Source organism: Oncorhynchus nerka, linkage group LG5, assembly GCF_034236695.1.
Source record: "Oncorhynchus nerka isolate Pitt River linkage group LG5, Oner_Uvic_2.0, whole genome shotgun sequence".
Lineage (NCBI taxonomy): Eukaryota > Metazoa > Chordata > Actinopteri > Salmoniformes > Salmonidae > Oncorhynchus > Oncorhynchus nerka.
The window spans coordinates 35,313,849-35,326,311 of NC_088400.1; the positions used below are offsets into that span (position 1 = coordinate 35,313,849).

Genomic DNA, 12,463 nt, shown 5'->3' on the forward strand with positions numbered 1-12,463 from the left:
TTATTTGTTTCTCTGAAATGAAACCATCAAGTGATAGATTTTAAACTAATGCATGCCTGTCATTGAACATCCTCATGCCGTGGTTATATAGTGAAAAAACACACCAATCTTTCATAATTTCTTTAAACAATAAAAGCTCATTTACGAACATTTCTGAAAATGGATATATAGCGTTTTGTAATGAAATTCTTCACCTTTCTTCCTTTCTCCCTTGTAACCCCCTTTACTCTTGTCTAACTCTGTCCTCCTTCGCTCTCTCCTCTCCCTCTCCCCCTCTCCCTCTCTCCCCTCTCCTCTCTCCCTTCCTACTCTCTCCCTTCCTACTCTCTCCCTTCCTACTCTCCCTCAGCCATCAGGCCCAGACGACGTGCTGGGACCATCCAAAAATGACGGAGCTGTACCAGGTGCTGGGTAAGATAAAGACAATGAAAGAGTTAGGCCCTTACCGTGCACCTCCGCAGGGCCTCCAGAGGCCCACAGAGCCCCTGCCACTATCACCCTGTACCTCATTAAGGGCCCATATTTCAGACACCCCCCAACACCGACGGCACCATTCTCATTAACCTGCGGGAACAATTTGACGGCTCTGTGATTGCTTTTTCCTACATTTCATTTTAATCAATTGTTATTAATGTGATCTGACGGGGGGGTTGCCCACACACCGACAGACAGACAGACAGACTTGCTATGAGGCATTGATGGAGTGGCATTATGTAGCAACATGGCCCCTGCTAATGACTCACTGATGGGCTGATAAACACAGGGAGGATGAGAGCAGATGAGTAGGATGTCCTTGCCATCATTTAACTTTCGATGTTTTTTCTCTCTCTCTCTCCCCCTCTCTCCTTTCTTCATCAGCGGATCTGAACAACATCAAGTTCTCAGCGTACCGGACAGCCATGAAGCTGCGGCGGGTGCAGAAGGCTCTGAGATGTACGTATTGTGTTTGTCATGCAGGATAATTCAATTCATTAATTGGCCCAATTGAGTTACGTGAGGGGAGGTAATTAGTCAAGGTCAGTGAGGGATAAATGCGTGTGTGCCCCCTACAGGACCAAGCGGAGTAGCTTTATCTTCCACAGTCCAGACATCTCCTCCTCTCCTCCCTCCATCCCTCCCTTCCCCACGCTCTGGCTCCCCTGGCCATGCTTTACCACAGGGGGCTGCTCACATCCTTTTTCATGCTCTCTCCATTCACACTCTCGCTTTCTCTCCATTCAACTCTCCACCCCTCTTCGACCCTCCGACACAGGGAAATGGCCTGCGAAAGCACAGCATGAATGCACTGCTGAAAACGCTATACGCTCCTGCTACCTTTCTCTCTCTCTCTCTCTCTCTCTCTCTATTTTTCCCTCTATCCCTCCTCATCCTGTTCTGGTCTGCTAGTCCGTGTCATTAGGAGAATTTATTGCCAGGCTGCCATAGTAACTACCTAGTCTCTCTCTCTCTCCCTCTCTCCCTCTCTCCCTCTCTCTCTCTCTCTCTCTCTCTCTCTCTCCCTCTCCCTCTCCCTCTCTCTCTCTCTCTCTCTCTGTCTCTGTCTCTGTCTCTCTCTCTCTCTCTCTCTCTCTCTCTCTCAGGGTTGGAGAGGAGATGTTTCTCTCTCTCCCTTCCTCTTTCTAAGTATGGATTGAGCTCTATAAATGTCCATCTAAAATGCCTAGAAGTGACTCCTCTCGCAACCCTAACCCACTCCTGCCATCTCCTTATCTCCGCTATCCAATCACATCTGTCATTAGAGGACACCCTCTTATCTCCAGTCCTCTGCCCAGCCTGGGATGGCCATTCAAATTAGTTTAGAGGAGCAAAATCTAATTTGGTTTGGCGCTCTCGCAACATCTGTCAGCGCTTAAGTGGGGGGAAAAAGGTGGCTAAGCACTCTCTCCTTCACTCTCCTGTCCCCTGGTGGTTTGTGTGTGTGTGTGTGCGTGTGCGTCCATTCAGTGGACCTGCTGAGGCTGGTGAGTGTGGTGGACGTGTTCAGGGAGCAGGATCTGCAGCATGGGGAACATGTGATGGATGTGGTGGAGATGATTCATGCCCTGACTGGCCTGTATGAGAGACTGGAGGAGGAGAGGAGGGCCATCGTGGTCAACATCCCTCTCTGTGTGGACATGTGTCTCAACTGGCTGCTCAACGTCTACGACAGGTACAATTGACCACTGCTGACCTTTCACCTTGACCCCTTGCCCCCTGACCCTGTACCTTACATGGCCTCAACAAAACCAGGTCATGTTTTTTAACTGGCTGCTCAATGTGTCAATGTCTCTTGGACATCACTGATAGCACATAGCAACACATTACCTCACCTCGTATTATCTTTGAGGGATTTGGGGTTCAGACATAAAGTTTCATCTTCACCTAATTAGTGACGGTTCATGCCAGTTGTGTTGTTAGCTACTTGTAAATGCCACTCTAAGCTAATGAACCAAATAACTCTGTTTTTGTCAGTTCTGTTTCATAAGCATCTCTGTTTTGTCTGGGACACTCTGCCACACTCTGCCATTGACATTACTGCCAATACACCTCTCACATCTCCACCTCGCAAGTATAAAAACCTTTTCCCACAATCAAGGACCATCACGCTCTGCTATTCCAGTGCTCTGATTGGTCGAGAGTCCTCTCAGCGGGGCGTCTCGTTGGTGAAGTAGGCTGTGTGGCTGGGAGGCTTCGTCGTGAGTAAGATTACAGAGAGGCTGTAGCTCAATCAATCTGGCAGGCGTCCAATCAGGGCAACTGAGACCCAGCAGAAGCAGAAACTGTTTGATTCTGATTGCCTGTCTCTCTCTGTCAACTGCCAAGCCCTCCACAGAATCCGAGAGGCGCAATTCCCGGCGAACATGGAAAAAAGAGAGAAAAAAGAAACAGCCCCATTTTTAAAATAAACGCCATGAATGTATTTTGCAGCCCTTAACTACCTGCTGCTAACGAGTGGAAATCAGCAATTTTATCCTCCACATATATTTCCTGTAATTGCTTTTTTGTTTTCCGATAAACTCTAGGTGTGAATGAGCTGTGCATCGTCAAATCAAATGGAATGAAATGTTACTTGTCACATGCTGTACACATGTGTGTGTGTGTGTGTGTGTCCTGAGCTCCTCCGAGGGCATGTCACACTCTTTGGGTGTGCAGGGAGTAACACGTCCCACGTGGTGAGGAGCTGGGGGCGCATATTGAAGATGACACACAGCAGACAGGTGCTGACATGCCCTCGCTTCTCTTCGCTTCTCCCCCTGCATCTCCTAGGTCTCCCCCTGCATCTCCTAGGTCTCCCCCTGCATCTCCTAGGTCTCCCCCTGCATCTCCTAGGTCTCCCCTGCCTCTCCTAGGTCTCCCCTGCATCTCCTAGGTCTCCCCTGCATCTCCTAGGTCTCCCCTGCATCTCCTATGTCTCCCCTGCATCTCCTAGGTCTCCCCTGCATCTCCTAGGTCTCCCCCTGCATCTCCTAGGTCTCCCCTGCCTCTCCTAGATCTCCCCTGCATCTCCTATGTCTCCCCTGCATCTCCTAGGTCTCCCCCTGCATCTCCTAGGTCTCCCCCTGCATCTCCTATGTCTCCCCTGCATCTCCTAGGTCTCCCCTGCATCTCCTAGGTCTCCCCTGCATCTCCTAGGTCTCCCCTGCATCTCCTAGGTCTCCCCCTGCATCTCCTAGGTCTCCCCTGCATCTCCTAGGTCTCCCCCTGCATCTCCTATGTCTCCCCTGCCTCTCCTAGGTTTCCCCTGCCTCTCCTAGGTCTCCCCTGCCTCTCCTAGGTCTCCCCTGCCTCTCCTAGGTCTCCCCCTGCCTCTCCTAGGTCTCCCCTGCCTCTCCTAGGTTTCCCCTGCCTCTCCTAGGTCTCCCCCTGCCTCTCCTAGGTCTCCCCTGCCTCACCTATGTCTCCTCCTGCCTCTCCTAGGTCTCCCCCTGCATCTCCTATGTCTCCCCTGCATCTCCTATGTCTCTCCCTGCCTCTCCTATGTCTCCCCCTGCCTCTACTATGTCAACACCTGCCTCTCCTATGTCTCCCCTGCATCTCCTATGTCTCTCCGTGCCTCTCCTATGTCTCCCCTGCCTCACCTATGTCTCCCCTGCCTCACCTATGTCTCCCCTGCCTCACCTATGTCTCCCCCTGCCTCTACTATGTCTCCCTCTGCCTCACCTATGTCTCCCCTGCATCTCCTAGGTCTCTCCTGCCTCTCCTATGTCTCTCCCTGCCTCTACTATGTCTCCCCTGCCTCACCTATGTCTCCCCCTGCCTCTCCTAGGTCTCCCCGTGCCTCTACTGTGTCCCCCCTGCCTCACCTATGTCTCCCCCTGCCTCACCTATGTCTCCCCTGCCTCTCCTAGGTCTCTCCTGCCTCTCCTTTGTCTCTCCCTGCCTCTAATATGTCTCCCCCTGCCTCACCTATGTCTCCCCCACCTCACCTATGTCTCCCCTTGCCTCTCCAATGTCTCTCCCTGCCTCTCCTAGGTCTCCCCTGCCTTATCCTATGTCTCCTCTGCCTCTCCTATGTCTCCCTGACTCTCCTATGTCTCTCCTGCTTTATCCTATGTCTCCTCTGCCTCTCCTAGGTCTCCCCTGACTCTCCTATGTCTCTCCTGCCTTATCCTATGTCTCCTCTGCCTCTCCTATGTCTTCCCCTGCCTATCCTATATCTTCCCCTGCCTCACCTATGTCTCCCCCTGCCTCACCTGTCTCCCTGCCTCACCTATGTCTCCCCCTGCCTCTCCTAGGTCTCTCCTGCCTCTCCTTTGTCTCTCCCTGCCTCTACTATGTTTCCCCCTGCCTCACCTATGTCTTCCTCTGCCTCTCCTAGGTCTCTCCTGCCTCTCCTTTGTCTCTCCCTGCCTCTAATATGTCTCCCCCTGCCTCACCTATGTCTCCCCCCACCTCACCTATGTCTCCCCTTGCCTCTCCAATGTCTCTCCCTGCCTCTCCTAGGTCTCCCCTGCCTTATCCTATGTCTCCTCTGCCTCTCCTATGTCTCCCCCTGACTCTCCTATGTCTCTCCTGCTTTATCCTATGTCTCCTCTGCCTCTCCTAGGTCTCCCCCTGACTCTCCTATGTCTCTCCTGCCTTATCCTATGTCTCCTCTGCCTCTCCTATGTCTTCCCCTGCCTCTCCTATATCTTCCCCTGCCTCACCTATGTCTCCCCCTGCCTCACCTATGTCTCCCCCTGCCTCTCCTAGGTCTCTCCTGCCTCTCCTTTGTCTCTCCCTGCCTCTACTATGTTTCCCCCTGCCTCTACTATGTTTCCCCCTGCCTCACCTATGTCTTCCTCTGCCTCTCCTAGGTCTCCCCTGCCTTATCCTATGTCTCCTCTGCGTCTCCTATGTCTTCCCCTGCCTCTCCTATGTCTTCCCCTGCCTCTCCTATGTCTTCCCCTGCCTCTCCTATGTCTCCCCTGCCTCACCTGTCTCCCCCTGCCTCTCCTAGATCTCTCCTGCCTCTCCTTTGTCTCTCCCTGCCTCTCCTTTGTCTCTCCCTGCCTCTACTATGTCTCCCCCTGCCTCTCCTAGATCTCTCCTGCCTCTCCTTTGTCTCTCCCTGCCTCTACTATGTCTCCCCCCGCCTCACCTATGTCTCCCCCACCTCACCTATGTCTCCCTTGCCTCTCCAATGTCTCTCCCTGCCTCTCCTAGGTCTCCCTGCCTTATCCTAGGTCTCCCCTGCCTCTCCTAGGTCTCCCCTGCCTATACTATGTTTCCCCCTGCCTCACCTATGTCTCTCCTGCCTCTCCTTTGTCTCTCCCTGCCTCTACTATGACTCCCCCTGCCTCACCTATGTCTCCCCTGCCTCTCCTAGATCTCTCCTGCCTCTCCTTTGTCTCTCCCTGCCTCTACTATGTCTCCCCCTGCCTCACCTATGTCTCCCCCACCTCACCTATGTCTCCCTTGCCTCTCCAATGTCTCTCCCTGCCTCTCCTAGGTCTCCCCTGCCTCTCCTAGGTCTCCCCTGCCTCTCCTATGTCTCTCCTAACTTATCCAAGATCTCCCCTGCCTTATCCTAGGTCTCCCCTGCCTTATCCTATGTCTCTCCCTGACTTATCCTATGTCTCCCCCTGCCTCTCCTATGTCTCCCCCTGCCTCTCCTATGTCTTCCCCTGCCTCTCCTATGTCTTCCCCTGCCTCTCCTATGTCTCTCCCTGCCTTATCCTATGTCTCTCTCCCCTATGTCTCCCCCTGCCTCTCCTATGTCTCCCCCTGCCTCTCCTATGTCTCCCCTGCCTTATCCTATGTCTCCTCTGCCTCTCCTATGTCTCCTCTGCCTCACCAATGTCTCTCCCTGCCTCTCCTATGTCTCCTCTTCGTCTCCTATGTCTTCCCCTGCCTCACCTATGTCTCCCCTTGCCTCTCCAATGTCTCTCCCTGCCTCTCCTAGGTCTCCCCTGCCTTATTCTAGGTCTCCCCTGCCTCTCCTAGGTCTCCCCCTGCCTCTACTATGTTTCCCCCTGCCTCACCCTGCCTCTCCTAGGTCTCTCCTGCCTCTCCTTTGTCTCTCCCTGCCTCTACTATGTCTCCCCCTGCCTCACCTATGTCTCCCCCTGCCTCTCCTAGATCTCTCCTGCCTCTCCTTTGTCTCTCCCTGCCTCTACTATGTCTCCCCCTGCCTCACCTATGTCTCCCCTTGCCTCTCCAATGTCTCTCCCTGCCTCTCCTAGGTCTCCCCTGCCTCTCCTAGGTCTCCCCTGCCTCTCCTAGGTCTCCCCTGCCTTATCCTAGGTCTCCCCTGCCTTATCCTATGTCTCCTCTGCCTCTCATTTGTCTCCCCCTGCCTCTCCTATGTCTTCCCCTGCCTCTCCTATGTCTTCCCCTGCCTCTCCTATGTCTTTACCTGACTTATCCTATGTCTCCCCCTGCCTCTCCTATGTCTTCCCCTGCCTCTCCTATGTCTTCCCCTTCCTCTCCTATGTCTTCCCCTGCCTCTCCTATGTCTCTCCCTGCCTTATCCTATGTCTCTCTCCTATGTCTCCCCCTGCCTCTCCTATGTCTCCCCTGCCTTATCCTATGTCTCCTCTGCCTCTCCTATGTCTCCTCTGCCTCACCAATGTCTCTCCCTGCCTCTCCTATGTCTCTCCCTGCCTCACCTATGTCTCCCCCTGCCTCTCCTATGTCTCTCCCTGCCTCTACTATGTCTCCCATGCGTCTCCTATGTCTCTCCCTGCCTCACCTATGTCTCCCCCTGCCTCTCCTATGTCTCTCCCTGCCTCTACTATGTCTCCCATGCGTCTCCTATGTCTCCCCCTGCCTCTCCTATGTCTCCCTCTGCCTCACATAGGTCTCCCCCTGCCTCTCCTAGGTCTCCCTCTGCCTCTCCTAGGTCTCTCCTGTCTCTCCCTGCCTCTACTATGTCTCCCCCTGCCTCACCTATGTCTCCCCCTGCCTCTCCTAGATCTCTCCTGCCTCTCCTTTGTCTCTCCCTGCCTCTCCTATGTCTCCCTCTGCCTCACCTAGGTCTCCCCCTGCCTCTCCTAGGTCTCCCTCTGCCTCTCCTAGGTCTCCCCTGCCTCTCCTATGTCTCCCCCTGCCTCTCCTATGTCTCCCTCTGCCTCTCCTATGTCTCCCCCCGCCTGTCCTATGTCTCTCCCTGCCTCTCCTATGTCTCCTCTGCCTCTCCTAGGTCTCCCCTGCCTCTCCTAGGTCTCCCCTGCCTCTCCTATGTCTCTCCCTGCCTCTACTATGTCTCCCATGCCTCCTATGTCTCCCCTGCCTCTCCTATGTCTCCCTCTGCCTCACCTAGGTCTCCCCCTGCCTCTCCTAGGTCTCCCTCTGCCTCTCCTAGGTCTCCCTGCCTCTCCTATGTCTCCCCTGCCTCTCCTATGTCTCCCCTGCCTCTCCTATGTCTCCCCCTGCCTCTCCTATGTCTCCCCGCCTGTCCTATGTCTCCCACCGCTCTCTCCTATGTCTCCCCGCCTCTCCTTGTCTCCCCCTGCCTCTCCTATGTCTCCCCCTGCCTTATCATATGTCTCCTCTGCCTCTCCTATGTCTCCTCTGCCTCACCAATGTCTCTCCCTGCCTCTCCTATGTCTCTCCCTGCCTCTCCTATGTCTCTCCCTGCCTCACCTATGTCTCCCCCTGCCTCTCCTATGTCTCTCCCTGCCTCTACTATGTCTCCCATGCGTCTCCTATGTCTCTCCCTGCCTCTCCTAGGTCTCCCCTGCCTCTCCTATGTCTCCCCCTGCCTCTCCTAGGTCTCCCCCTGCCTCTCCTATGTCTCCCCTGCCTCTCCTAGGTCTCCCCTGCCTCTCCTAGGTCTCCCCTGCCTCTCCTAGGTCTCCCCTGCCTCTCCTAGGTCTCCCCCTGCCTCTCCTAGGTCTCCCCTGCCTCTCCTATGTCTCCCCCTGCCTCTCCTATGTCTCCCCCTGCCTCTCCTAGGTCTCCCCCTGCCTCTCCTAGGTCTCCCCCTGCCTCTCCTAGGTCTCCCCTGCCTCACCTAGGTCTCCCCCTGCCTCTCCTAGGTCTCCCCTGCCTCTCCTATGTCTCCCCTGCCTCTCCTATGTCTCCCCCGCCTCTCCTATGTCTCCCCCCGCCTGTCCTATGTCTCTCCCACCGCCTCCTATGTCTCCCCCCTCTCTATGCCTCCTCCTTTGTCTCCCCCGCCTCTCCTATCTCCCCCGCCTGTCCTATGTCTCCCCCGCCTCTCATGTGTCTCCCTACTGCCTCTCCTATGTCTCCCCCCTCTCCTATGCCTGTCCTATGTCTCCCCCCTCTCCTATGTCTCCCCTGCCTCTCCTTTGTCTCCCGTGCCTCTCCTGTGTCTCCCCTGCCTCTCCTATGTCTCCCCTGCCTCTCCTATGTGTCCCCTGCCTCTCCTATGTCTCCCCTGCCTCTCCTAGGTCCTAGTCTCCCCCCGCCTCTACTATGTCTCCCCTGCCTCCCTGCCTCTTTTGTCTCCCCCGCCTCTCCTATGTCTCCCCTGCCTCTCCTATGTCTCCCCTGCCTCTCCTATGTGTCCCCCTGCCTCTCCTATGTCTCCCCTGCCTCTCCTAGGTCTCCCCTGCCTCTACTATGTCACCCCTGCCTCACCTATGTCTCCCCTGCCTCTCCTATGTCTCCCCCGCCTCTCCTATGTCTCCCCTGCCTCTCCCTATGTCTCCCCCTGCCTCTCCTATGTCTCCCCCCTGTCCTCTCCTATGTCTCCCCTGCCACTCCCCTGCCTCTCCTTTGTCTCCCCCGCCTCTCCTATGTCTCCCCCCTCTCCTATGTCCCCTCTCCCTAGGTCTCCCCCGCCTCTCCTTTGTCCTATGTCTCCCCCGCCTCTCCTATGTCTCCCCCTCTCTGGCTCTCCTCTCCTGTCACCCCCTGCCTCTCCTATGTCTCCCCCGCCCTCTCCTTTGTCTCCCTCCCGCCTCTCCTTTGTCTCCGTGCCTCTCCTATGTCTCTCCCTAGGTCTCCCCTGCCTCTCCTATGTCTCCCCTGCCTCCCTATGTCTCCCCCCTGCCTCCCCATGTCTCCCCCCCGCCTCTCCTATGTCTCCCCTGCCTCTCCCATGTCTCCCCTCCTCTCCTATGTCTCCCCCCTCTCCTATGTCTCCCGCTGCCTCTCCTATGTCTCCCCTGCCTCTCCTATGTCTCCCCTGCCTCTCCTATGTCTCCCCTGCCTCTCCTATGTCTCCCCTGCCTCCTATGTCTCCCCTGCCTCTCCTTTGTCTCCCGTGCCCCCTGCTCTCCTATGTCTCCCCTGCCCCTCCTTTGTCTCCCGTGCCTCTCCTATGTCTCCCTGCCTCTCCTATGTCTCCCCTGCCTCTCCTATGTCTCCCCCTGCCTCTCCTTTGTCTCCCCCTGCCTCTCCTATGTCTCCCCTGCCTCTCCTATGTCTCCCCTGCCTCTCCTATGTCTCCCCCGCCTCTCCTATGTCTCCCCTGCCACTCCCCTGCCTCTCCTTTGTCTCCCCGCCTCCTCTATGTCTCCCCCTCCCCCTGCCACTCCTTTGCCTCCTCTCTATGTCTCTCCCTAGGTCTCCCCCGCCTCTCCTATGTCTCCCCCGCCTCTCCTATGTCTCCCCCCGCCTCCTATGTCTCTCCCTAGGTCTCCCCTGCCTCTCCTATGTCTCCCCTGCCTGCCTCTCCTATGTCTCCCTGCCCCCTCCTCCTATGTCTCCCCCTCTCCTATGCTCCCCCGCCTCCTATGTCTCCCCTAGGGTCTCCCCTGCCTCTCCTATGTCTCCCCTGCCTCTCCTATGTCTCCCCCGCCTCTCCTATGTCTCCCGCCTCCTATGTCTCCCCCGCCTCCTATGTCTCCCCTGCCTCTCCTATGTCTCCCCCTGCCTCTCCTATGTCTCCCCTGCCACTCCCCTGCCTCTCCTTTGTCTCCCCCGCCTCTCCTATGTCTCCCCTGCCTCTCCCTAGGTCTCCCCCGCCTCCTATGACTCCCCCTGCCTCTCCTATGTCTCCCCTGCCTCTCCTATGTCTCCCCTGCCTCTCCTATGTGTCCCCTGCCTCTCCTATGTCTCCCCCGCCTCTCCTATGTCTCCCCTGCCTCTCCTTTGTCTCCCGTGCCTCTCCTATGTCTCCCCTGCCTCTCCTATGTCTCCCCTGCCTCTCCTAGGTCTCCCCCTGCCTCTACTATGTCACCCCCTGCCTCTCCTATGTCTCCCCCACCTCTCCTATGTCTCCCCTGCCTCTCCTTTGTCTCCCGTGCCTCTCCTGTGTCTCCCCTGCCTCTCCTATGTCTCCCCTGCCTCTCCTATGTGTCCCCTGCCTCTCCTATGTCTCCCTGCCTCTCCTAGGTCTCCCCTGCCTCTACTTTGTCACCCCCTGCCTCACCTATGTCTCCCCTGCCTCTCCTATGTCTCCCCCCTCTCCCCCTGCCTCCTATGTCTCCCCCTGCCTCTCCTATGTCTCCCCCTGCCTCTCCTATGTCTCCCCTGCCACTCCCCTGCCTCTCCTTTGTCTCCCCCCCTCGCCTCTCCCTATGTCTCCCCTGCCTCTCCTAGGTCTCCCCCTGCCTCTCCTATGTCTCCCCCAACTCTCCTATGTCTCCCCTGCCTCTCCTTTGTCTCCCCTCTCCTGTGTGCCTCTCCTGTGTCTCCCCTGCCTCTCCTATGTCTCCCCTGCCTCTCCTATGTGTCCCCTGCCTCTCCTATGTCTCCCCTGCCTCTCCTAGGTCTCCCCCTGCCTCTCCTACTGCCTCTCCTACTATGTCACCCCCTGCCTCACCTATGTCTCCATTGCCTCTCCTATGTCTCCCCCGCCTCTCCTATGTCTCCCCCTGCCTCTCCTATGTCTCCCCCTGCCTCTCCTATGTCTCCCTGCCACTCCCCTGCCTCTCCTTTGTCTCCCCCCCCCGCCTCTCCTATGTCTCCCCTGCCTCTCCTAGGTCTCCCCCTGCCTCTACTATGTCTCCCCTGCCTCTCCTATGTCTCCCCCTGCCTCTCCTATGTCTCCCCCTGCCTCTCCTATGTCTCCCCCTGCCTCTCCTATGTCTCCCCTGCCACTCCCCTGCCACTCCTTTGTCTCCCCCCGCCTCTCCTATGTCTCCCCTGCCTCTCCTAGGTCTCCCCTGCCTCTACTATGTCTCCCCTGCCTCTCCTTTGTCTCCCGTGCCTCTCCTTTGTCTCCGTGCCTCTCCTATGTCTCCCCTGCCTCTCCTATGTCTCCCCTGCCTCTCCTATGTCTCCCCCTGCCTCTCCCTATGTCTCCCCCGCCTCTCCTATGTCTCCCCTGCCACTCCCCTGCCTCTCCTTTGTCTCCCCCGCCTCTCCTATGTCTCCCCCGCCTCTCCTATGTCTCTCCTCTCCTAGGTCTCCCCCTATGCCTCTCCTATGTCTCCCCCTGCCTCTCCTATGTCTCCCCCCGCCTCTCCTATGTCTCTCCTAGGTCTCCCCTGCCTCTCCTATGTCTCCCCTGCCTCTCCTATGTCTCCCCTGCCTCTCCCTATGTCTCCCCCGCCTCTCCTATGTCTCCTCCCTAGGTCTCCCCTGCCTCTCCTATGTCTCCCCTGCCTCTCCTATGTCTCCCCCTATGTCTCCCCTGCCTCTCCTATGTCTCCCCCCGCCTCTCCTATGTCTCCCCCGCCTCTCCCTATGTCTCCCCCCCTGCCTCCTATGTCTCCCCCTGCCTCTCCTATGTCTCCCCCACCTGCTCTCCTAGGTCCCCTGCCTCTCCTTTGTCTCCCCCGCCTCTCCTATGTCTCCCTGCCTCTCCCTAGGTCTCCCCCGCCTCTCCTATGACTCCCCTGCCTCCTATGTCTCCCCCTCCTCTCCTATGTCTCCCCTGCCTCCCTATGTGTCCCCTGCCTCTCCTATGTCTCCCCCGCCTCTCCTATGTCTCCCCCTGCCTGCCTCTCCTTTGTCTCCCGTGCCTCTCCTATGTCTCCCCTGCCTCTCCTATGTCTCCCCTGCCTCTCCTAGGTCTCCCCCTGCCTCTACTATGTCACCCCTGCCTCTCCTATGTCTCCCCCCCTCTCCTACCTCTCCTATGTCTCCCCTGCCTCTCCTTTGTCTCCCGTGCCTCTCCTGTGTCTCCCCTGCCTCTCCTATG

General features: G+C 57.0%; 1 protein-coding gene across 2 annotated transcripts in view; it reads left to right on the plus strand.

Moving 5' to 3' along the window:
* LOC115129389 (dystrophin-related protein 2-like) overlaps positions 1 to 12,463 on the plus strand; it is a 120,327-nt gene that overhangs the window by 61,447 nt on the left and 46,417 nt on the right. For both annotated transcript variants that reach the window (XM_065018590.1, XM_065018589.1), the window contains exons 10-12: positions 350 to 411; positions 859 to 933; positions 1,945 to 2,149. In XM_065018590.1, coding sequence (XP_064874662.1) covers positions 350 to 411; positions 859 to 933; positions 1,945 to 2,149 — 342 coding nt within the window. The remainder of the gene's footprint in view (positions 1 to 349; positions 412 to 858; positions 934 to 1,944; positions 2,150 to 12,463) is intronic.